Source organism: Grammomys surdaster, unplaced genomic scaffold (genome assembly GCF_004785775.1).
Source record: "Grammomys surdaster isolate TR1022 unplaced genomic scaffold, NIH_TR_1.0 125698, whole genome shotgun sequence".
In the NCBI taxonomy this organism is placed as follows: Eukaryota; Metazoa; Chordata; class Mammalia; order Rodentia; family Muridae; genus Grammomys; species Grammomys surdaster.
In genome coordinates this window covers 2,116,853-2,142,520 of record NW_021620534.1, presented here as the reverse complement: position 1 = coordinate 2,142,520, position 25,668 = coordinate 2,116,853, and the positions used below count along the sequence as shown (strand labels likewise).

General features: G+C 41.0%; 1 protein-coding gene across 1 annotated transcript; it reads right to left on the bottom strand.

Moving 5' to 3' along the window:
* Positions 1–166: 166 nt before the first annotated feature.
* Positions 167–23,870, bottom strand: Msl2 (MSL complex subunit 2). The gene is made up of 2 exons (XM_028788043.1): positions 23,216–23,870; positions 167–4,008 (listed from the first exon to the last, which is right to left on the bottom strand). The coding sequence occupies exons 1-2, from the start codon at positions 23,355–23,357 to the stop codon at positions 2,417–2,419; spliced, it is 1,734 nt and encodes a 577-aa protein (XP_028643876.1). The 5' UTR covers positions 23,358–23,870; the 3' UTR covers positions 167–2,416.
* Between the last annotated feature and the right edge of the window lie 1,798 nt (positions 23,871–25,668).

Below are 25,668 nucleotides of genomic sequence, written 5' to 3'. Positions count from 1 at the left end.
ACTTCATAATTTCACAGCTAACTCATTTGTCAACATTACTTTTTAAAACCCCATGTCATAAAGAAAAACAATATAAAAACCAAGGCACTATAATAAAGTTCTTTTCCCCCAGCTAATACAGACCATTCAAAACATGCTATCCCAAACTCCTCAGTATTCTACAACATAGAATTAGAAAACTATCATTTATTGATAGATTTAAGGTGTGATACATGTTTCCAAAAATGTGGCAGTGAGAATACCAGCATAAAAAAGAGAAACTTGTGCTAAAAACAACCTGAATTCATCATTGGCAATATTACAGAACAACCAAGGTCCTCACATACTGATGTCCACTTTGTCTATATTGCCGACCTCCCATGCATCAACAAACAAAGTGATCAAATTTGGGAAGCAATGAGGTACTCCATGAATTTTAAGATATTAGGAAAGTTTGGGAAATTTGCAAAATATAACCTAATTATCCAAGTGTACAATCTCATTTCTAGTCATTTCTGCAGTGATCATTAGTGAATAAAAAACAGATTTACACGATTATATAGCAGGGAATATGGTTCAACACAAAAACTGTTACAAATTTCAGGTAAATACATGTTTCATAAGACACTGCTATCACTTAAAGATTTAAATAAAATTCCAAAACTTGTAAGCAAATAAAGACAAGACAACTAAGAAGCATTTTCCACCATTTACTCTTGTTATCAAAAATAGTTCAACTCTTCTTGCAAAACAAAAACAAAATCGTACATACTGGACACATACATCACATTTTTCTTCCTATGGCTTTAGCCCACCCCCGCCCCACCGAAAGAGACCAAAAATTTTTTTTGTTTTTTGTTTTTTTTTAAAAAGCCCAATGACAACAACAAAACAACTACCTGACCACATCCACAGAAAATGACACCAGGATACACTACAAAACAGGAGGTGTCATCTGCTCTGTGTCCAAAGGACTCTTCTCCATGTCTTTATGAGGCGAGTAACCATCATTGAACATGCTGTGTGCCAAATCAAAACAACTTCAACACATCAGATCTCACTAGATGGTGAATGCAGTAGAAACTGGAACTTCCCTAGCAGTATTTTTCTTAAAATAAGCACTGCCAAAGCAGCAACTCTTTGAAATCACAAGGTTCTCTCTACACCTAGTCAGTCCTTGTTTAATCTGGGCTGTGCTCTTTCAAGCAACTGACTAGACTTCCCGTCAACAGAATGTTTATCTTCCCCATAAAGTTAATAGGAAGAAGTACATTAAAACTGAAACAGCTTGTGCTTTACATGCAAAAGAGCATCCTAAAGAAAATCCTCCGAGCTTTAGACCTACCTAAATGCACAGGCTTCATTAAAGGCATTTTTTATTAAGGCCTTGATAAAGAAGCCTTCATTTTGAACAGCACCCTAAAAAAAGGAAAGGGGGGGGAAAAAGGAGCATATTCAAGGTAAAGCCTGTGGCAAATAGGAAATAAATAGAAAAGAAGTTGTCAATGGCAATAAGTATAATGCATAAATCTGGGCACATTTGGGGCATTATTCCAAAATTCCTTTCAATAAAACCCAATTTTTAAATTCTTTTTATATTTTTTTAAAAATTCTGTCATGAACTATATAAATTCAATTATATTCAGAATAAAACAGCTCTTCACTTTATTTACCAAATAGAACATTGCTCAAAATGAAAGGACTTAGGATTTTCTCACAGAAGTGAATCAGATAACTAGAAAGAGGGCTGAACTCATAAATATTTAAAGCATAAACAGCTTAACATTTGTGGTCTGACAGAATTTATTCACTTTTTTAAAAGATAGATTTCTTAAACATTCTAATGAGGGGGAAATTTTCTTTCATAATACTGCTGATTTAAGAACTGCTACATACACGCCAGTAGCCAATTTTCATGATCAGAAATGGTATTATGTCAGCACAAAGGTTGAGCTGGACACATCAGCTTTTCAACAGGAGAAATATCAATGCGGCGTCTGAAGGCAGCACAAAGTCTCCTGATAAGCTAATGGCTACTTTTCCACAAAAAAAAAAAAAAAAAGCACAATCTTTATGGACTGACTAGATACCACTTCCTTACATTTAATCATCAACTTTGATTATGCACAAAGCATGACCATAAACAATGAGGTTATTGTTATTTCCTTGCCAAAGTTCATTTTGTATAAATCAGTTGCATCAGCATTTGTTCTCAAACTATGAGGTTCTGTAAGAACTAAGAACATATAGTTGTAGGGTTACTCCTCCATTATCTGCAAACTATTTCCCCGACACTAACACATATAACTTAGCAATGAAAACACTTGATACAAGTGATCTATATGCAGGAGCTCCGGCAAGTTAAACCAACAGAACCATAGCTGCCGTAAAACTGTAGCTATTTCCTACCAAGGAGTAGGTTTAAAGACCCACTGATTTAACAGTCGAATCTCATATCTATAGCTTCATCCAAACTTTTATCATCATGTGTACTGGCAGCTAAAAATGTCGTTACGGGGGACCCTGTGACATTAATTACACTGGTGCTGGTACTTGCGTTACGCACAGCAATGCTAGTCACATTAATGCCCAAAGTGAGCCTGGTCTGCTCCAAGGCCTTCTCTGGCACTGCAAATGCCTCCAGCTTCTTCTCCCCATTGGCCATATAGGAGTTTTGGCAGCCACGACATATACAATCTAAGCAGGCTTTCCGGTTAGAGTAGCAAGGGCAGCGTTGGCCGCGACATGTAAGAACACTTGGATTTTGAGTAGCACGCCCACATTTACATCCTTTCTTTTCCTGGGGCTTTTTGTACACAGTCTTGGTAGGGCTTCCTGGCATAAAATGATGACTAGGAATCTTTTCCTTTACTGCTTTGTCTTTTTTAAGAATACCTGGCTTGGATTTAGAGTGAGATTTCTTGGATCCATGTTCATGACTCTTTTTCATGCTTTTAGTAGATAAAAGTACAGTCTTGCTGATCTTGGGTGTTGTGCCTCCATTGGGAACAGTTGCTATAGGTTGAAGAGAGATTTTGCTTTCCCGCTTCACAGTCACAGGAGCAGATGCCCCCAGTGTTGGGCCTCGGATAATGGTAGAAATTGGAAGTGGCTGAACTTTCTCACTGTCACTTTCAGATCTGGATCGTTTTCGATTCAACTTTGCTACCTTCGGAGTTGCTGCTGTACATGATAACCCATGAAGTGCAGGGCTGGTAGACATGAAAACATTATGGCTAAGAGACTGGGAAGAAAGCTGCAAAAAAGGTCCATTGGATACAGTGGCTTCCAAGTTTGGCTGCAAATTAGGACAGCAAACTTCTGTATTTGAAACAGTTTCTAAGCTGCGGAGTACTTCCTCAACACTCAACAAGAGAGAGTCACCGGGTTTTATATCTTCACTGAAACTACAGATATCAATACCTGTGGAGCATAAGTCAGTGGCTACCGTGTCACAGACAGGTGGCAGGCTGTCAGACAGATCCTCGGTTTTTATATCAACAGTATTACATACATCAATTGTATTTGGATGTTCAGGTGAAGGGATATTTATACCAAATCTATCTATTGAAAGCCCATTGTAAGTAGGCAAACCATTGATAACAGAACTGCCAATAGCAATGCTGAGGGTGCTCTCAGACATTGGAGATAAGCTAGCTTGAGGATCAGCTGTGGGTTCTGAAGTTGAAGGTAAAGGGGAATGTGTCAAACACAGAGTGAAGGATGAATCTGAAGGTTTCTCTGTCTCCTCACAAAACAATGATCCGTCATTAAGCAAAGCCAAAATATCAGAAGAACAGTCAACTGCTTCTATTATATCCCGTGCCAGTGTTGTCTGGGTTATATATTCACAGAGTTTCTTGTAGCAATTCACTAGGATGCTTAACTGCTTGTTTTCCTCAAACTGCTCATAGTCTTTGCACCAGCTACATGAAGGTTTCATCATCATTTTCTTGCCTTTACAAGTTTTGCAGACATAGTGTTGGCAGGTAGAGTTGGTGGGTGCAATAGGATCTTGAAGCAAATGTCCTAAGGGGAGGAGGAGGAAAGCACAGATTTTAGCAAAACTAATATACAGTTTCATATAATGGGGGTTCAGCTATTAATCTCTTAGACTGAAACTGGTTACTCACTAGACTGGAAGGGAGGGTATACAGAGATAACTGGAGAAACAGTCAACATCTTACTTCATTTCTGTAACATAGTCTCCATTCCATTATCTCAAATCACAGTCTTCCTGGATTTTGGTCTTGCCCACAAAATGTTAGCACCAACCTTCTTACAGTCTTCTCTCCAAAAGCTATCAGGAGGTAAAGTGTGGTGGTGAAGTGTAGGCTTAAAACCCCTGAGGCCCCAAACTAATACAACAGAAGAATAGACAACTTATTGAACAGAACTGGTACAAATTTCAACACAGTAATTATATATACACGAGCATAAGACCAAAATGTAAACTACAATGGAGTAAGGGCTCATTCATTAAAAGAAAGGAGTTTTGTTCAATTCACAATCTTCCACAAGGAATAAAACATAAAAACAGAATAAAATGAGGGGAAATGTGAGCCAGACACAGTGGTGCACATCTTTAGTCCCAGCACTCAAGAGGCAGAGGAAGGTGACTCTCTATAAGTTCAAGGACAGCATGGTCTACATAGTGAATTCCAGGGCAGCCAAGGCCTATATAGAGACCCTGACTCAAAAGAAGGAGATCCAGGTTGGTGGGAGAGACTTGTGTACCACCATGCCTGGCTCAATAGACTCTTTTTCAAGTTAACAACTCCCCTCTAAAACAAAGATGTGGGCCATTATGTTTAAACTTATTACAATAAAGAAAAATGGAAGTAATACTGGATGGCTGAACTCAAAAGAACTGTTGTATTATAAACCATAGGTATCCTCAGTACAGCAACAGATTATGAAAGTGAAAGTGGGGCTGGGTAGTTGGCTCAGCTGCTAAGGGCACTGGCTAACAACATGTACAGCACAAGTATGAGGAGCTGCATTCCAATCCCCAGAACCACATAAAAAAGCTGGCTATAGTGGCACACTTGTGTAACTTTAGCAGCAGGGGGTAGAATAGTGGGGAGCACCATTGGAGCTGGCTCCCAACTCCAGGTCCAGTGAGAGACCGAATTTCAGTAGAATAAAGCATGGTAACAGAACAGGACATCTGATGTCCTTTCCTACAGCCTCTGCACACACCACACAAACACAAACACACACATGGTAAAAAATGGTCTCCCAACTTGAGATAGCTATCAAATTATAAATGACTTATAAATAAGAATACAAGGGTAGATTCAGTCCACAGCATTCCTTACTCCTCTCAAAGAAGCAATTGTTTCTTAGCTCCCAATTCAAGTGGTTCATAGTTGGCCCAAAACAGTTCCACTTACCTTCTAAATCATATACACATCTCCCCCACCCTGCCCAAAAAACATTCTCTGCAATAAAAATTGAAAAGCAAGAGAAAGAAATCAAGAAAATGTCCAAATATCTTAAAATTAAATAAATACCTAAAGCAATCTGTAAGTCAAAAACATCGTAAGAGAAATTCGAAAGCATTTAATTAGCAAAAATAGAAAGAAAAATCAACATTTAGGAGACCTGTGTTTCAAGGGAAGAGTCTATATTGAACCAGGCATGGTGGTACACACTTGTAGTCTTAGCTACTTATGAAACTGAGGCAGAAGGATAAATTAAGCTTAGAAGTTTACCATCAACCTGGGCAACATATTATCTCAATGCAATCTGTATCAGAAAACTGAGTTAGTTTCAAGCCCTTTCTCCTTTCACTATACTGGACAGCCAGAGTATACACAGGATAAAGCAAATGAACACCACAAAAGGAAAAGAGATCAATATCTGTAGCTCAGGGCTAGCCTCTGTTATAAAGCAAGACCTTGTTTCAAAGATAAATTTAAATTTGCCAAAGAGGAAAAGAATAACCAACAAAACCAGAAATAAAAGGTATCAGAATATCTCACTAGTCTGCTACAGATATTTAAAGAGCTGAAGAAATGCCCTGAACAACTTTATGTCAACAGATAAGTCACCTAGGACAAATTCCTAGACAACAACTGAAACTGACATAAAAATTACCCTTAGTGTCCCTCTTGGAGCACTGACTACATTATAGTCACTGCTTACTAGGCCTTGCTCAAAAGACACAATTTCTTTTAGACTTGTATAATAGTTGGCAATAAGCTGGCATCTAATACAAGAACAATGACAGAATCATAAAACATTAGGCTTATGATTGACTAACCATGGAAATCACTTGTTCCTGTAGTCTCATTTTAATCAAAATGGATTTTCATAGAATACATAGCCAGGTACTAGAAATAAAAAATTAAAGCTGAGTCTATAAAACTCCCAACCTAGAGTTTTCATCCATGGCCTCCCCTTAGTCTCCAACAGGCTGTCTTCAAGCCCACATGCTAAGAGCATGAAATTTAAAATTTCTGATTTTCTTGTGCCTACCTCTCAAGTACTAGTATTGCAAGCAGGTTCTGCTATGCCTGCCTTTAAAAAGTGCTGAAGAATGTTTCACATACTTAGCTAAGCAAGCACTCTTTACCAGCTGAGCTGCATTCCTAGCCCCTTAATCTAAATCTAGAGTGATTTCTGCTTATCCAACATCATCTCTGCTTCTGCTACTAAATCTGTAGCAATCACTGACAGAATGTTAGCTTATTTCCACATTGATTATAAAAAATAATTTGATTACTAAAAGTGAACCACAGACAGAATGAATAATCAACTACAAGATGTAAAAGGCTTTTACTGGGGAGAGAGAAGCAGACATAGGTAGTAGCCAAAAGTGGACAGTGACTGCAGCAGGAAAAATCCGAAGACAATGGATTCTCAACAAGTATGTAAGGGGCAGGTTGGCCCTAGGCCTCAGAAACTGGAGCTACAGAGTTCTTCTGCCTAGATTCTTTATGATCTCAATTCCTAAAGCTAATCTGAGAGCGGGCTTTGAGGTTTCAAAAGCCTAAGCCAGGCCCAGTGTCAGTCTTTCTCTCTCCACTCATGCATTAGAATATAGCTCTTAGCTAGTTCTCCGATACCACACTTACCAGCTGCCATGCTCCCTGCCATGATGATAATAGAATAAACCTCTGAAACTGTAAGCCAGCCGCAATGAATGCTTGCTTTTCTAAGAGTTGCCTTGGTCGTGGTGGATCGTCACACCATACAACAGTAACTAATACAGCATATGAGGGAGGCAGAGTTACCTTCTCTACAAAAGAGCCCAATAAAGAACAAAGTTCAACCTCCACGTCATTTGACAACATCTGAAATCTCTGTTGAAACTGCTTGTGTCTAGCATATAGCATTTTACCATAAATGATAGTATTTCAGATAGCCTAGACTGTATTCAAAACTGATTGATGCGTAAAACATATAATCGTTTATATTGGAGCAATAAATCAAAACTGACAAATCTAAACAGGCCTTGTTAAAAAGTCCTAAACCTCTTGAGGTGTTAACAATATCCAACACTGAATCTTATTCACTCTAGTAATATAAAGTCATGCACTAAAGACTGAAGGAAGCCAAGCACTGTGGCTCATGTTTATAGTCAGCACCAGGGAGGCTGAGACATAAAGTGTGTGTGTTTGAGAGCAGCCTTTTGTTACATAGTGAATTCCAGGCCAGGTTGGGCTACAGAAAGCCATGGGCCTCAAAAAGTCAGGTCTAGTGGAACACATTTGTAATCCCAACACTTATGAGGCTAAAGTGAGATCAGGAGTTTGAGGCCAGCCTGGACTACATAGCAAGACCCTGTTCTCAATCAATCATCCATCCATGATGAGTAAATATATTTCTCCTAAGTCAAAAGTCTATGATGGGATTACAATAATAATTTTTTTGTAATCAATCTAGTAATCTAGAAACCTTTATTTTTTTCCCTTTTCCAAAATGAAGAATTAACTGCTTAGGCAGTGTGTCCAGCCACATTAGGCATGTCTCCTGGCTGCACACATCCCCTGGACTAGAAAAGGCAAGAAGATCAACGCTATACTTAGATCCTATCTGGAAAACAAAGCAAACAAAAACATTTTTCCTTCTTTCTCTATCACTTACGTAAATAATTCCCATAGCACAGTTATATGTCATGCTTTGTGCTAGAACTTGCCACTCTATCATTTAGGAAAGATTGTCTGAGGTTGGAGAGAGGGCTCAACAACTAAGAATACTGGCTGCTCTTGCAGAGACCAACTCCCAAGACATACATGACAGCTCACAACTCTCTAATTCCAGTTCCAGAGCATCCAACATCCTCACACAGATATACATGCAGGCCAAACACCAATGTACATAAAATAAAGTCATTTTTAAAAACTAAAGAAAAAAAGTGTCTTCTGACCTTTTTTTTTTCCTAACTTTGAGTTACAGAATCAAAAGTATACTCCAAATTAAAGTAGTAGAGAGTTTCCAAACAATAAGGAGATCTTCCTTCTTTTAAAAAGGTTTTTTCCCCCACCAGGCTATGATGATGCAGTTTTACTCCCAGCACCCTGAAGGCAGAGGCAGGAGAACCTCTACATTCAAGGCCAACCTGGTCTACTAAGAAAGTTCCAGGACAGCCAGGGTTACACAGAAAAACCTTGTTTCAAAAAACAAAAAGAAAAAAAAATAATTTGTGCAAACATGGGTGCAGAAGCTCACCTCTGCCAAGAAGGCATCAGATTCCCTAAACCAGGAGTTACAGGCAGTTAGGAGAAGTCCAATGTGGCCACTGAAAACCAAACTCAGGTTCTCCAGAAGAGCAGTAGTTGCTCTCAACTATCCTTTGTCTTCCTGTTATACTGGCCATTAGGCTCACCTGGCTCTTGCTTTATTTGGGAACCCCAACTTTAAACTTTGTGGGGTTACCATTTTGACAAGAGTCATCTCCTTGGTCTTCTTTATTCTTTATATAGTAGCTCCATATATATACATTTTGCTTCCTGAAACACCTTTAAAGAGGTTTAAACATATGCCTGCAAAAAACTGTATTAGGCACAGTTTTGATAAGATGAAAATACACTTGTTTGTAAAGATGACTGCTTTGTTGAAGAACAGTTAATAGATTTGTTCTTATTTGTTCTACTACATGGAATCTTTTTATTGTGCAGTCATTTTTTTCTTAGTGGTTCTTCATGCATTTTTATTAAGATGCTATTCCAGGCTAGAGAGATGGCTGAACAGTTTAAGTTTTTAAGTTCACTGTATGTCATCACTTTAAATAACTAGGTACTACTGTGTTGAGGGACTAGTGATGGCTGCACACCTACCAGTTTGACAAAGGATTAAGGACTAAGAAAAGGAACACTTCAGCACTACAATTTTGCTTGTTACTAAAGCCAAACTATTTACTGACATCTGAATATCAAACCACAGAGTTTAACTAAAACTATGACAAAATACATCTGGTACTCAAGGTGGTTAAGTCAATAGTTCATAAGTCTCCACAAGCAATTAATATATTTTTTAAAAAGCCAATACCACAGATAACAGATTCATAAACAAATCATGCTTCGTTTTTAATATTCTAGCAAGAACTAATGAAGACTCCCAGATATCTTTTATCTTAGTAACAAATGGGACTTTTATAGTGTACTTAGAGCAGTTCTGTATTATTCCACCATTTTCCTATTTTAGCAAAGTAATACTTTTTCCTTTAATTACTGACAATAAGACAATATATGCTTGTCCATTATACACAATTAAAATGATGCACACCTGGATAATCAGTCAATTTTGATCTGTACTTTACAAACTGTTGTTCCATTGCATCAGGAGGTTTGCCATCCCACACTCCTGTTTTTTGTTTAAGACAGTGTCGCCAGGCAGTGTTGGCGCACGGCTTTGATCCCAGCACTTGGGAGGCAGAGGCAGGCGGATTTCTGAGTTCGAGGCTGGCCTGGTCTACAGAGTGAGTTCCAGGACAACCAGAGCTATACAGAGAAACCCTGTCTTGAAAAACCAAAAAGACAAGTGTCTCAGTATGCTGCCCAGGCTGCCCTGGACCTGGCTATGAGGACCAGGCTAACCTTGAACTCTGAGATTAAAGGTGTGCAACCACTCTGGTTTTACTGCCCTCTCTTAACTACATTTGCCATCTTTAAAACCAAATCGTTATACTCATGGAGAAACTTGACTAGCATAGCACTACTTCAATTTACTGGTGCATATACATTTTAAAGGTGCAACTATTAACCTCATACAAACAGTATTCCAGCTGCACGGCTGTCACCTGTCATACAGGAACCTGCCATACTCCAGAGCTGATACAGTCTCTGGACATGTGGCCCAATATGTGCATTTTTAGAAAAGGTCTCCCAAATTCTAATAAGCAAAAAGTTTAGAAACCATTAATGACATAGCCTTGTTTTTGTTCTTTGCATAAAACCTTCACAGTAACAAAATTCCTGGAGATTTTTCTGAACAAGTCATCAGTGTAATAGATAAAATTATGAAATGTTTTTTAAGAAAAAAAAAAACTAATCAGTATGTGCAAGACCATAATATAAAATTCAGTAACAAAACAAATTGTAACTTTCCTCTAATAAGAGTATCTTGGTTTTTTCCCTCTAAAATCTGCTTTTAAAAACGTGCAATGATAAAGGAGGCCAGTGGAGAAGGCTCAACAGCTTAAAGCACTTGTTCTTGCTGACGACCTGAATTTGGTTGCCCGCCCCCCCCCCCCCCCAAAAAAAAAAAAAAAAAAAAAAAAGTTTACAGCAGTCTATAATCCCAGTTCCAAGGCATGACACCCTCATTTGGTCTCATGGACACCAGGCACATAAGCAATGCACATACACACATGCAGGCAAAAATGTATATTCAATTCCTGTAAAATTTTAAAACATGTCTTTTAACATTTGGGGGATTGGGGAGATGACTCAGTGAGAACAAAGCTTGCCACACAACACAAGCATAAAGACACTAAAGAACAGAAGAGTCACTGGAGCTGGCCAGCAAGCCTGACCAAGACATCAGCAAACTCCCAGGTCTAGAAAGACCTGTCTCAAGAGATTAAGAACAATACAACAGAATGCCCAACTGCCTCCAATCTGGCCTACATCATTAGAGATACTATTTCCATAGGTCTTAAAAAGGACAAGAATGCCAAGCATAAAAAAAATGCCAAGCATAGTGGCATACACAATCCCATAACACAGAAGGGATTCAGGGCCAGCTTTTGCTAGGTAATGTATTTGAGACAAAAAATAAAAAAGGGGGAAGGGGATGGAGACAGTTTTCTCTGTGTAGCCTTGGCTGTCCTAGAACTTGCTTTGTAGATTACACTGGTTTTAGAACTCACACCCACCTGCCGCTGTCTCCCAAATACAGGGATTAAAGGCATGAGTGAGCACTCACCACCCAGCAACTAATTTTGTTTGTAAATTCATAAACAGTTTCATAAACAAAATAAAAACTTAAAAATGCTTTGATATTTGGAATTATGTTTTTAGTAACATAACTACCATTTTATGTTTTTATTACTACAGGCTTCAGAACTGTAAACACTTCAAATATTACACTGTAATCATAGCCTTTATTCTTTTCAAAGTATAAATGCACACCAAACAGCACTCCCCCTCCTTTAAGACATTTTAAAGGCATTATTACCAAAAGCATGTAGAAATTCATTATAATTCTCATCAAAATTCCAATGACATTCTTCACAAAACTATTTTAAAAACTGTAAAAGTCACAGAGAAATACAAAAGGCCTCAACTAGTCAGAGGAACACTGGAGGTATCACACACAGTACCTGATTTCAAATTACACCACAGAGCAGTAGTAGCAGAACATCACAGTACTGACACAGCAGGTACACGATCTGATGCAACAGAGCAGAGACCTCAGAAGATACAGACACTTGAGTTTTTTAACCAAGGTACCAAATTTTTACACTAGAAAAAAATGCTTCTTCAACAAACGGACCAGGGAAACTAGGTAACAAAAATTAAGCTGCAGGTAAAATTAAGCTGTAGCCTACTTATACAAAAAGCAATTCAAAATGAACCAAATATCTCCTTGTATGACCCAAAACATTTCTAGGAACTACACACTGGGAGAATGCACTTCAAGATACTGGCGTAAAGCCGGGCGGTGGTGGCGCACGCCTTTAATCCCAGCACTTGGGAGGCAGAGGCAGGCGGATTTCTGAGTTTGAGAGTTCGAGGCTAGCCTGGTCTACAGAGTGAGTTCCAGGACAGCCAGGGCTACACAGAGAAACCCTGTCTCGAAAAACCAACAAAGAAAAAAAAAAAAGATACCAGAGTAAGTAAGGTAATCTAATATATATCTAGTATAATCTAACATAGATCTCGATTGGAAATTTCTGAACTTGAGAAAAGCTTAAGAATATTTGTAACAAAGTAAAATTTTACTAAAAAGGTCAGACAGTATCTAACATCTAGTCAATCTCACCACATATACAAAACATAAAAACCTGACACAATGAGCAGAAAAACCAATCTCGAACAACAAATCCAAATATTAAAGACAGCAGAATAAACAATAACACTAGAGGAGAAAAGACTATGTATAATGTTCAAAAGTGCTTAATATACCTAATAATAGAGCTTCAAAAAACCTGAGACAAGGGCTGGAGAGATGCCTCAGTGGTTAAGAGCATTGACTGCTCTTCCAGAGGTCCTGAGTTCAATTCCCAGCAACCACGCAATTAGTCACAACCATCTGTAATGAGATCCAATGCCCTCTTCTGGTATGTGTCTGAAGACAGTGATAGGGTACTCATATACATAAAGTAAAATAAATCTTTAAAAACAAAACAAAACAAAAAAAAGCCAGGCAGTGGTGGCGCATCCCTTTAATCCCAGCACTTGGGAGGCAGAGGCAGGTGGATTTCTGAGTTCGAGGCCAGCCTGGTCTACAGAGTGAGTTCCAGGACAGCCCGGGCTATATAGAGAAACTCTGGGAAACAAAAAACAAAAAACCTGAGACAAGAACAGTTAACACTCTGAAGACAATCAGAAAGCACTAGTAATGGACTGCAATGCTCATTAACTGGGGAAACCAAAGGAAATCAGTAAAAGCACAGAGAGGATCTGAATACTATTAACCAACTTTTGTGAAGACATTTTAACTGACTAGGAAAAAAGTGTTCTCTGGCCAACAGATCGATAAGCAATTCTTTTCCTTATCCAAGTAACAAGGTTTCACAAAATAATTCAGGTTTCAACATTAGAAATGTTATGGACTAGTGTCAAGAGCACACACACTCTTCATTCTTCTGAATTACAAACCCAACTACTTACAAGGTCAGTCAAGTAAGGTAAGGGGGTGTGTGGATGTGGTGTGGTAACAAAGGCTGGTGTGACTCAGGACAAACAAGGAGGACATACTCCCATGGTCAAGAAGGGAGCCCTTAAGACTCCATCCAATGGTGCTTTAACATGAAAAAACTGTTGTCATTGCATGGCCTAAATGCTTTCCAGAAGGCTCTTAGAATGCTCATTTTTATATGAACTATACATGTTGAAATAATCACCAACAAAACATTACTTTAACCAATAAGAATTTCAAATTCATAAACAAATTTCTGTTTTGTCTTTAAAGACAGAGTTCTTTCTCACTTTATTGCCTAGGCTAGTCCTAACCTTTTAGGTTCAAGTGACCTCTCTGTCAGCTTTCCAAGCAGCAGTTGGCTCTAAAGATACACATCACCACCCATGAACAGACTTCTGAGTTCTGTCTCTTTTCACAGTATCTCATATGTAGCCAAGATAGTCTCAAAGTTGAACTCTCCTGTCTCAGCCTCCTAAAGAGCTGGAGTTACACAAATGTGAAACCAGACTGGGCTTCAAATTTCAGTTCTAATAAACTTCATTTTACAATCAAACTAAAATGCTTTGTCCAGGCCAGTATAGCTGATCGCCTCATGTATCATTACTTGATAGTACTTTGGACACAAAAATCCTCACTAAGCTGCTAAAGCAATAAGATGCTTCTTGTCTCAGAAAAGACACAACACAATCTTCCTGCCAACAGCTGAAGGACAAATTTTAACCAAAGGTTTCTCACCAAGAAAAAACAACCTGGTATTTCCCTAAATATACAGGCATTGAAACTCAGTGATTCCAAGAAGAAAATCCAGAGACAGCCCATACCAACAACTGACTATGAAGACGACTCAGAAATGCATCAGATGGAATCATCCATCTGGTCTCTTCTAATCCTAGATTTCTGTATTATATATGGCCAGAATCCTACAATTCTACACCAGGCATGTTTTGCTTCAAAGGATGTGTTCAGCAAATTTCCTAGATAAAAAATTCTTTGCAGGGGCAGAATCGAGGAGACAGATGGACTAAGAGAGAAGGCTCAGCAGTTAAGAGTGCTTCCTGCTCTTCCCAGATAACTGGTTTGTTCCCAGCACCCACTTCAAGTGGCTCACAACCTGTAACTTCAGCTCTAGGGGATCTGACACCCTTTTCTGGCCTCCTCGGGTACCTACCCATGTACAGTATACACACACATGCAGATATACAACACAGAGACAGAAAGGAGAGACATAAAAATACACCTTTAAAATACGTCAGATGTGGGCGGAGGTGGTGCACGCCTTTACTCCCAGCACTCAGGTCAACCAGGGCTATACAGCACTACCCTGCCTGGGGAGGAGGGTGGGAGAAGATAAATCAACCTCACATTAAAGTCTAATTTAGTTCTCTCTTATTCTTGGAGCCTGTGTTCCAAGATCCTTAGTAAATGCCAGAAAAACAGTAAGTATACTGAACCTGGTTTTTTTTTTCCTAGAAATGCATACCAATAACTGTGACATACCATAATAGAAAGTGTAGGAATGTGCATTCACACATCCTCTCTCTCCCTCTGTATGTGTGTGTCTCTAAACATTCTATATCCAGTGGGAAAATGTATGTTTAGTATCCATAAAGTCGTGGTATTTGAGTCCCAGCTTGGTAGAATACAGTGATGTGAGCTTTAGTCCCAGCTCTCGGGAAGTAAGAGAAGCAATTCTGTCAATTCTAGGCCAGCCTGGTCTGTACATAGCAACTTCTGACCAGCCAGGGGTACATGGTGAGACTGGTCTCAAAAATGAATAAACAAATAACTTTAAAAAAATTAAAGAACGCTCTTGTTTTTTAACTTTAAGTTGAAAGCTTTCACCTTTTCACTTAAAGGAAATCTTTCTAATGCTTTTCTTAGAAAAATCCAAATTGCTAGTCACTCCTCTAACCATTTATTAAGTAAAATAAGGGTTATCTGAATATAAGCACCACCATGGTGTAAGAAACCTTGCATAGTGAGTTTAATAATCAAGACCACTAACTACAATAGGGTGGGTAGCATATACAAAGTATATACATAAAGCATATACAATGTATACATAAAACATATACAAAGTATACAGTTTATCCAGAGTAGGAAGAAGAGCAGGACAGAACAAACACCAACTTAATGTTATAAATTAGTGTTTTTTCAGAATTTTCCTTTGATATTTTTAGGCTGTGGTTGACTACAGGTAACTCAAATTGTACAAAGTACAGCTACAAATAGAAGAGATGTAATACTTGAGGTATTTATATAACCTTATTGACAATAACACTGAAATAGCCAAGAGTCAGGAGGAACCCAAATGCCCACCTATGGAAGAATGGAAAACAAAATACATGTATAGGACAGAATTATTCCTCAGCCTTATAATGGAAATTATGTCACATGATATAACATGGAGGAACCTAAGGACATTATGCCAAGTAAAATAAGCCAGACACAAAAAAGATAATATAATCCACTTATATTAAGCATACACTTATATTATACATACAGCACAGTCAACTGGACCCACACAGAGCTGATGGCTTAGCTGATGAAGACATTTTGCTGCCAAGCCTGAAGACCTGAGTTTGAGTCCCTAAGGCCCACATGGTGGAGAGAAATGTAAGTGAGCACATAAACACATATACAAAATAAATGTTTAAAATTTGTTTTATAAAAGCAAAGTAGAACTGAAGAGATGGATCAGTCAGTAAAGTGCTGTGCAAACATGATGACCTGAGTTTCTTCTTCAGGACCCAAATAAAAAGCTGGGCCCACCTTCCATCTCACAGGGAGAGGTAGACAACGAGGCCCCTTGGGCTTACTACCCAGTGAGCCCAGGGGTGCACATGCTAAGTAAGCCTTCTACCAGACTCTACACACTGCACTGAGGCTATGTAGCCTAGGCTAGTCTCCAGTGCTGAGTCCTCCTGTTTCCACCTCCCAAGAACTAGGATTAAAGTCATGTACCACCAGACTCGAGAGCATAACACACTAATTATAAAAAGAACTCATGTTTAAGAAAAAGGATAAATGTAAAACATCAAAATAATAATATTGGGGGCTGGAGAGATGGCTCAGTGGTTAAGAGCGCTGGCTTCTCTTCCAGGTCCTGAGTTCAATTCCCAGCTCACAACCATCTGTAATGAGATCCAATGCCCTCTTCTGGTGTACCCAAAGACAGCTACAGTGTACTCATATACACAAAATAAATAAATAAATCTTTAAAAAAAAAAAAGACTGAGCTAAAATTTAAAAACAAGTAATACATATTCAACTAATTACTCTGATGGCATTTAATTTAGCTTCTCTAAAAGAAAAAAAGTATAAAATAAGCCACTCATAGTTTTATATTCAATACACGCATCAGAAGTCCCCTGGTATTTAGAAATTAGTTTGCTGTTGCACAAAGCAAAGTATTTCTGCCCAAAGAGAATCAAACTCCAAACCTGACATCATTACTCTACTTAATCCAGTGTGAATCCACCACAGCTTTCACCAACAATGGAAAAATAAGCAAAATCAAAATCATCCTTCATAAAGCTAATAAACATGTCTACTTTTCCCAGGGATTTTCCATTCTCAAAGCATATTCTTCCTATGTTAATGATGCTAGAAAGGTTTCTTTTCAGTGATGCAAGCACTCAGCCATTCAACGAATACTTTTTGATAGCAGTCAGATACAGAGTATAGTAGTGACTAAACCAAGTAAGACTCCAACCATCAGAGAGCCACCCACCTGACAGCACCATGTAATAGGCAGGAACACCATATAATAGGTAAAACTAAGAAAAGATGGCAAGTATTCAGAGATATCAAGATGGCTCAACAGCTACTAACAATTGCATACAAGGTTGGCAACTTAAAATTCAATCCCCTAAACCGACATACAGATGAAGAGAACCAACTCCAGAAAACTGTCCTCCAAACGCCATAAACATACATCATGCACATATATCTTGCACTCACACTAATAAAACATTTTAAAGATTTATTTATGTATGCGTAAGTGTTCTATTTGCATGTATATCCTTTTCTGTATGACAGAAAAGGACGTCAGATCTCTTTTTTAAAAAATATAGATTACTGTGAGCTACCATGTGGTTGGTGGAAATTGAACTCAGGACCTATGGAAGAGCAACCAGTGCTCTTAACTGCTAAGCCATCTCTCCAGCCCACTAATAAACAATGTTTAAAGTCAGTACAGTTTAAAGTCCTTAACATACAAAACAACAAACAAACAATTCTGGTCACTATGTCCATACTATGTCAGTGGAAAATATTAATCTCCAATCTAGGCCCTGCCTGCTTATTAAGAATTATAATACCTAAAAGGCAAGCCCAAACCACTTTGTTTCTAGACTCATTACCAAGTACCAGGACAGTATTTGTATTCCAAAGTACAAATCTGACCATATTATTTTATAGAACTACAAATATCTCCCACAATAACTTCGTTATAACAGTCTAATCTGTTTATCAAATGTATACCACTTAAAGACTGACAAGTTTACAAAAACCTTAAATCCATACAGCAAGTATGACCAACAAAAGAAACCCAACTACCTGATAATGCCAAGCTAGCATTAAAAATAAGACCTTAGAACTGACACTTAAAAACACTACTCAGTTACTGTTCTAGCCACTCCCTGTGATCTAAAGAACAGCAATTCTCTGCAGCACTGCTATCTCATTCATTAGAAATGTCAGGATCTTTAAATATACAAAGTAATTGAAAAAGAAACAGCAACATTGTTAATTAACACTTCAAAAAACAAACCTGTAAATCCAGCGAATTTAACAAGTTCCACATTTAACAAGTGACCTGACTGTTTCCAGTCTCTTTCATCACCGGCTATGAAGCACCCTGGGGCTGGAGAGATGGCTCAGTTAAGAACACTACCACTCTTGCAGAGGAACCAGGTTCAATTACCACCATCCACATGGCAGCTCTCAACTGTCTCTAACTCCAGTTCCAAAAGATCCAACACCCACTTGTGGCCTGAGCAGACATTGCATGCACACAATACAGATATACACATTAGCATACATATACTAGCGACTCACACATACAAACCACAAAAAAACAAACAAAAAACAACCTTGGGATATCGAGCACTTAGTACATGCCAGTCCAAGACTTTCAGTGGATTTGTTCCTGTAAATGTAAAAGGTTTCAAGACGGGGCTAGAGAAAAAACTAAGCAGAAAAAAACTCACATGGCAGCTCATAACCATCTTTTAATTTCAGTTGTAATAAAACATCTGGCAACACCTTCTGTACTCCAAGAGCACATATTAGGTACACGAGTGCACACACACACACACAAACACATTAGTGCAGCAAAAACATACATAAACACACATAAAATAAAGTTAAAATTTTTTTGATTTTTTTTTAAGACACTACAGCTAAGCCAGTGGCACACTGCATTTAATCCCAACATTCTGGAGGTAGAGGCAGACAGACAATTATGAGAGGCCAGCCTTGTCTACATAAAAATTCCAGACCAGTCAGGGCTAGTGAAACCCTCTCTTAAACTAAAAAGAAGAGGAAAGCCCACCATAGGAGCTGAAGAGATAGCTATCCAGTTAAAAGCACCCGCTTCTAGCAGGCAGTGGTGGTATCCGCCTTCAATTCCAACACTTGAAAGACAGAGGCAGGCCAGCCTGGTCTATAAATCCAATTCCAGGACAGCTAGGGCTACATACACAGAGAAACCCTGTCTCAAACAAACAAGCACCTGCTACTTTTACAAGGAACTGGGATTAAGTTCCCAGCACAAACTGTAACTCTATTTCACGGGATCTAATCCCCTCTTCTGACCTCCTAGGGCACCTGCATGCCCCTGGGGCACATATGCACACTCAGGCACATGCACATAAAATAAAAAACAAATTAAAAAAATAAGCCCACACATAACTAAATTTAAGGAAAAAGCAGAAAAAGGAAACTAAAGCAATTTTTAAAGCAACTTGTGTTCAGTAGTACAGTAGTTTGAATAGAAATGGACTCCATAGGTTCAAAGGGAGTGGAATATTTTGAAAAGATAAAGACTTAAGGCCTTGTTGGAGTAAGTGTGGCCTTGTTGGAGCAGAAGTGTATCACCAGGGGAAAGCTGTGAGGTTTTAGAAGCTCAAGCCAGACCGTGTGTGTGTGTGTGTGTGTGTGTGTGTGTGTGTGTGTGTGTGTGTGGTGTGTGGTGTGTGTGTATTCCCTCTCTCTCCCTCTGCAGAACAAAATATAGAACCCCCTGGCTCCTTCTCCAGCACCATGTCTGTTTGCTCGGCCACCATGCTTCCTGCCATGACACTAACGTGCTAAACCTCTGAACCAGTAAGCCAGCCCCAACTAAATGTTTCTCTTTATAAGAGCTGCCATGGTCATGGTGCCCTAACTAAGAAAAGTAGAAAAGCCAGGCATGAATCTACCTGCAGAACATATAGGGCTTTTCCCTTCTCTCCCTTCCTTCCCTCACCTCATTGGGCAGCAAAGGAGCAGCACAGAAATGTACAATAAACAATATTTCCCAGAAATATTTATATACACCAGAAAACTAAGATAACTATAAAAAACTGAGTTGAAAGGAACTGTTAAGTAGCATGACAACTGGAACAAAGGGTTACAGAGGTTCAGAAGACAAAGAACTTTTTGCTTGAGTGAGCAAGGAACATTCACAGAAGGGAACAAATGAGTTTTGGGAACTTTACAGAAAATGAGCATTATCTTAAGGTAAAAGAAACTTTGGAGAAGCCAGGCCCTACTGGTGCAGGACTGTAGTGCCAGGTATTCACAAGGCTGAGGAAGGAAGGTCACGAGTTCAAGGGCAGCTAGTCAACTACACATGTATATGATATGCACAAGGTCCCATGTTCAAACCCCAGAAGATGGGGAAGAAATATAAGGAAGAAAAATACAAATAATATGCTTAAAAGGGTAAAAACAAAATAAGGCCATCTATTTGACTGTAGAAAATGGACCACAAATACAACATCCTATTTACAGCACCAAAATAGAATTAAACTTAATTTTCACATTTATTATTTTCATAAAACTGCACATATTATTAATGAGCTTGTTTCTGAGAAAAAAAACACATAGGATTGTACCTGGCACAAAAATAAGTAGTACTAGAGCTGAATAAAAATAATTCCTCTTTTTCTTGATAATCATGGGCTTGTGGGGCACAGGGAAAAAACTTAGATCAATACTTCTATTATCAAAATGTCATTAAAGGGCTGGGCAGTGGTGGCGCACGCCTTTAATCCCAGCACTTTGGAGGCAGAGTGAGTTCGAGGCCAGCCTGGTTTACAGAGTGAGTTCCAGGACAGCCAGGGCTATACAGAGAAACCCTGTCTCAAAAAACAAAAACAAAAAAAAACAAAAAAAAAAAAAACAAAAAACAAAGTCATTAAAGGCTACCCAACTGTAAGTAGAACCCACAAACCTTTTCCATAATATGAAAAGAAAGGAGCCAAGAACCAAAGAGAATAATCACTAAGTTACACAGTCATAAAATCATTGTGTAGCCAAGACTGAGTATTAAATAGATCACAGATAGGCTTCTTATGTGTAACTTCAGGGCCAGTAAAAAGGCTCAGCAGTTAAGAACATAAACTATTCTTCCAGAGGACCTGGGTTTGACTCCCAGCACTTACATGGCAGCTCATAATAGTAACTCCATTCCCAGGGGATACAACTCTTTTCTGACCTCCTCAGGCACAGCACACACATGGTGTCTATACATACACACAGACAAAACAGCCAAACACATAAATATAATCTTTTTACTGTAGCTTTATATTTAATGTCTTTTTTTAATCCATGTTTAAATTATTAAGGCCATGTCTAATTAAACCACCTCTGAATAATTTAAAATCCCACCTGGCATGGTGGAACACACCAAGAATCCTTGACTCAGAGGGCTGAGGCAGGAGCTTCTCCAGTTTGAGGCCAGCCTAGTATAAGTAGTGAAACATGTCTCAGAAAGAATCTAGTTTAGCAGTAGGATGCTTATCTAGCATGCTGAAAGCCCTGGGTTCCCCACTCAGCAATGCAAAAAATAAAATAAGGTTTCAAAGTTCCAAACACCTAAGCACCATCCAAATCACCATTTTCTAGCAGAGGTAAGACCTGCCCATCTGGTAAAGAGGGTAACATATTTTCAAGTGTTAGCTGACAATGCCTTTACTAAGTATTATTCTGCAGAATAATATGGCCATGACCTTACTGACCGGTCCTTCCCCTACTTTACCACTCCAATAAACCTATTGATCCTCCCGAAAAACAAAGGGGGGAATGTCAGGGAGAAGTTGAGTCCACATCACAGCCTCAATCTTAGATGCTCTATAAAGTAAACCCAGAGGCAGAGAGCTCTTCAGTAGGCCCTGAGTTTGATGACCTGCACCACCAAAAATTAAAAGTGAGACTGCAAGAGAGAGTACCATTAAACCAAGCAAATTCTCTCCTCTCGGTCCACTTCCCTAGGTTTTATCTAAACTGAAAGCAAACTAACTCAGCACCTAGCCCTAAGCCCTCACTTTACACACCAAGACGCTGAGGCCTAAGGCGGTTAAGTCATCCACTCTAAGTGACTGCTTCCCTATAAAAGTACCATGTCTGTTAGTCGGCATGGCAGTGCTTAATCACTTGGTTGCTTAAACGATTATGAAGTTAAGTACCTAACAGGAAAAACCCAATCTCCACCCTTTCGGCACCCCTCAGTGCCCTGCCCTGAGCTATACAAAAAATGATGGATTAATCTTAAAAACCATTTCTATGGTTAAGTCATTACCATCGAAAAATTGCTCTTCTCCACTTCAAGTACCTCAATGTCTGAATTCTGACTGAACAGAACGCCTGGGTTAATGAAACCTCCAATAAGCACAGTAAGTGGAGTCCGTCATCAGTGCCTGTCTTGTTGCTTGCTCTCTATAGGAAACGTCTCATTTTCTAGGTGTCTCAAGAGCGACAGAGGGTAATGGTTCTGGTTTTCTTAATGTCAAATACTGTATGTGCCCAGTTAAGACGAGTGATCACCCTTTAAACACTTTCCAATTAGACAATAGTTTCACTCATCTCTTACGATTCATTAAGTATTGTAACCGACAGGGGCTAATACCCTTTGGGGAAAAAAAAAATCTAAAAATAATCCTCTGAAACCGGGCATGGCTGTGCATGCCTGAAATACCGGCATTCAAGAGACAGAGACACGAAGATCACTAGTTCGAAGTCGGCCTAAGCTACATAAAGACCTGCCTTAAATAAGCAAGCAAATAAGTGCGACTCTGCCAGGCCACCTGACATTTTAAAACTATAGAAAATCTAATCTGTAAAAATCTCACCAACTAAAGAGTACCATCAGCTTCATAAGATCAGTGCTAACCTTCAAATCATCTGTCGGAGAACCTGGGGCACTGAGGTCTCTGGGTGGAGGTGCATCAAGATTATACCATCCACCCTCCGAAAAACACCAATTTGGGGGTGCAGTGCATATGTCCTAACAATGTTTGACCACATTTAATGACGCTGGTATTCAATCAGTTCCTGCAGCAGTGGCTTAAAAAAAGAAAAAGGCAGTATGCTGCTCGCATTTCAACTCCATTTAAGACATCACCGCTATACGTGTGAAGTCGTCGAAGAATTTTTTAAAATATATTTTAAAATATAAAACACCAGAAAGATGGGTCAAGGCGAAACAAAACCGTTTTGAACGTTAAAGCCGCCGTACAAAAGGTGGCTGAAAACGGCTCTCGGCCTTTCTGAAACGCCGGGCAAAAGTCCCTGAGCGAGTTTCAAAACTAATGACCGTGTACAGTAACGCCACTTAAAACGAACTACCGGGCCGGCCAACCGTTCACGTTACAACTGCCAAAGGGACTTTAGAAACAAGCAGGGCAAGGGGAACAATAAAGAAGCGTCTCACCGCAAACACAGCACGAGAGGGACTGTCGGAAGTAAGGCAAGAGCCTGTTAATCTCTGTAAACGCCTTGGGGTCTCCGGGGTCGTAGTTGAGCACTAGGCGGCTCGCGGAAATGTAGAGAGCAGTAGCATTCACCGGGTTCATTGCAGACACTTCGACACCAATGGCTCCCGGTTGAAAAGAAATTCCGGATCCAAGTTTGTAAGCAGCCAGGGAACAATGGCGAGTTTGCAACAATTCGGAAGAAATCTGAACAGAACCACTGGCCAAAGCAGCAACCAAAATCCATGCAAGTTTGTGAAGCTGAAGCAATCCTCCCACACATGGGGCCCTGGCGCCCCTCCTCCGTCCCTGAGACTAGCAGACCGAAGAGAGACAGAGAAATCAGCGATCGAGTTCGTCCGAGGCGGCCGCGGCTGGGTGCTCCGGACAGGATCGGTGCTCGGTCTAGCCCCGCGGCTCGGCGGGCGGCCTGCGCTCGAGCATCATGTCCGGCCGCGGAGGCACCTCCGGGTGGAGCTGGCGCGCACAGGAGCTGGCCCGGTGGGGTCCAGGCGGGGCACGCTTCTCTTCGGACGGCGGGGCCCTTACTCCATCGCAGCGCCGGCGCGGAGGCAGCGGGACGACGAGGACTACGGCGCAGGCGTCGGCTTCCCGGGTCTAGTGCCAGCAGCCGCGGCGGCGGAGGTTGCTGCTGCGGCGGGAGCGCGCAGCTGCCGTTCTCGCCATGCCGGACGCGGGGCCCACGCTGCGCCTGGCGCGGCGGGCGGGAGGCCCCCGCCCGAAAGGGAGGCCCGGGAGGAAGTGCGCGCGGGGCCCGGCGGCGGGAGGGGGCGGGGAACAGGCCCGGCAGGCAGCGGCGGCGCCCCTCGCTCCTCAGCCGCACACTTGGGGTCACCAGCGCAAGCGCCGCCCCCTCACAGCCCGGCCATCTTTTCGGCACAGCACGGACGACTCCTCCAAGCGCGACTGCCACGGCCGCCGCCGCCTGCCCAGCCGCGGTTTAAGCGAGCTCACCCCGCCAGGCCGCCGCCGCCGCCCAGCGCGCACGACGAGGCCCGCTGCAGGCCCCTCCCTCGCGCCTGGCCTCCCTCACCCTTATTCTCGCGCCGCTCTAGCTCGGTTGGGCCGGGACTACCCCGGCCGAGGTGGATGGTGCGGCGCCTCAGGTCCGGCCGGTAACGACGACCGTTAGCCCAACGGGCAAAGACACTGTCATCCCCGAGACTCCCCCGCCGCCGTCGTCGCTAGCCCTTGTACGCATGCGCAAAGCGCGCTCTCACCCCCATCCCCCCGCCCTTCCTTTCCCTCTGCTTCCCTTTTCCTCTGCTTCTCCTCTAAAAGCCCCCTCCACACCCTCCCCGGGCTGCCGGGTCTACTGCGCATGCACACACCCCCACCCGACCCTACCGCCTTTCGCCCTTACGCGTGCGCTTTGACCGCCCACCCAGAAAACCGGATAAACACATTAGCCCGCTCACGCCAGCCCCGCCCTACCCCGCCGCCAGCACACCCTGAGCCAACTGCGCATGTCTGGCTCTCCACTTACGGCTCCTAGCACAGAGCATGCTCAGTGCGAGCGGACTGGCTCTCCGCCCCTCCCCCACGAGCTCCCAAATTCCGTCTCCTAGGCGTGTGGGTTGTGGGGACTCGGGTAGCAGGCACGGCTTCCCCTCGCGTGGGCTGCCCGCGTCGCGCCGTGTGGCGGGGCATTCGGGGACCGGAGCTGATCCCGGTGGGAGGATGGCAGCCCAGTAAGGCCGCCAGCCGGGCCTCGCCGCCCTCCTCCCAGAACCTAGCGCGTGGCGGGCCGTGGGCTAGGCGCTGGCCGACAAGTTTGAAAGCCACTCCTCTAGGTCTTCAGCGAACCTGCCCTTGTGCGTGGACACAGCTCGCGACGTTTGATCTGGTTCTGTAGAGTCTGAAAGTGTCTTAATCCTTCGTTGCAGTTAAAAAAAAGAAAAAAAAAACACAAAGCTCTTGCCTTTTCTGCCGAAGGCTGCGGACACTTGGATATAAATAAAAGCCTAACAGCGTGATTCTCCTCTCTCAAAATACAAATCCTTTTTGGGGTAGCACAAATAGAAACTTTTCTTCGACATGATTTTTTTGCACATAATAAGCGCTGTATACGTTCGCAAAGTGAAGCTTATGACATGTGCAAATCTTTTACATATGTGTAGTTATGGCATACCAAAATGCCAATTTTAGGGACTGGCCCATAAGTTAACAAGGAAACATATACAATCTTTGTTACTATTTGAAGACAGATTCTGATTTTGGGTTTTGTTTTATTTTAGTAAGCCCTAACAGTACCAGTAAGAATCCAGCTTCTTAATTTTATATATCAGCAGAGTAAGCTGTGGAAAATGTATTTAGTAGTAACACGTGGGAAACGATATGTATTCTAAAATTAGCTCATTTTAAAGGCTCCATCTGCCATTTTCTTTTTATA

What these genes read in the sequence shown, in the direction of transcription:
- Msl2 (XM_028788043.1), bottom strand. Translation starts at nt 23,357, where the DNA reads ATGAACCCGGTGAATGCTACTGCTCTCTACATTTCCGCGAGCCGCCTA. An exon ending in CCTCTCGTGCTGTGTTTGCG is followed by an intron (nt 4,009 to 23,215) that starts GTGAGACGCTTC and finishes TCCTCCCCTTAG; the next exon opens with GACATTTGCTTCAAGATCCT.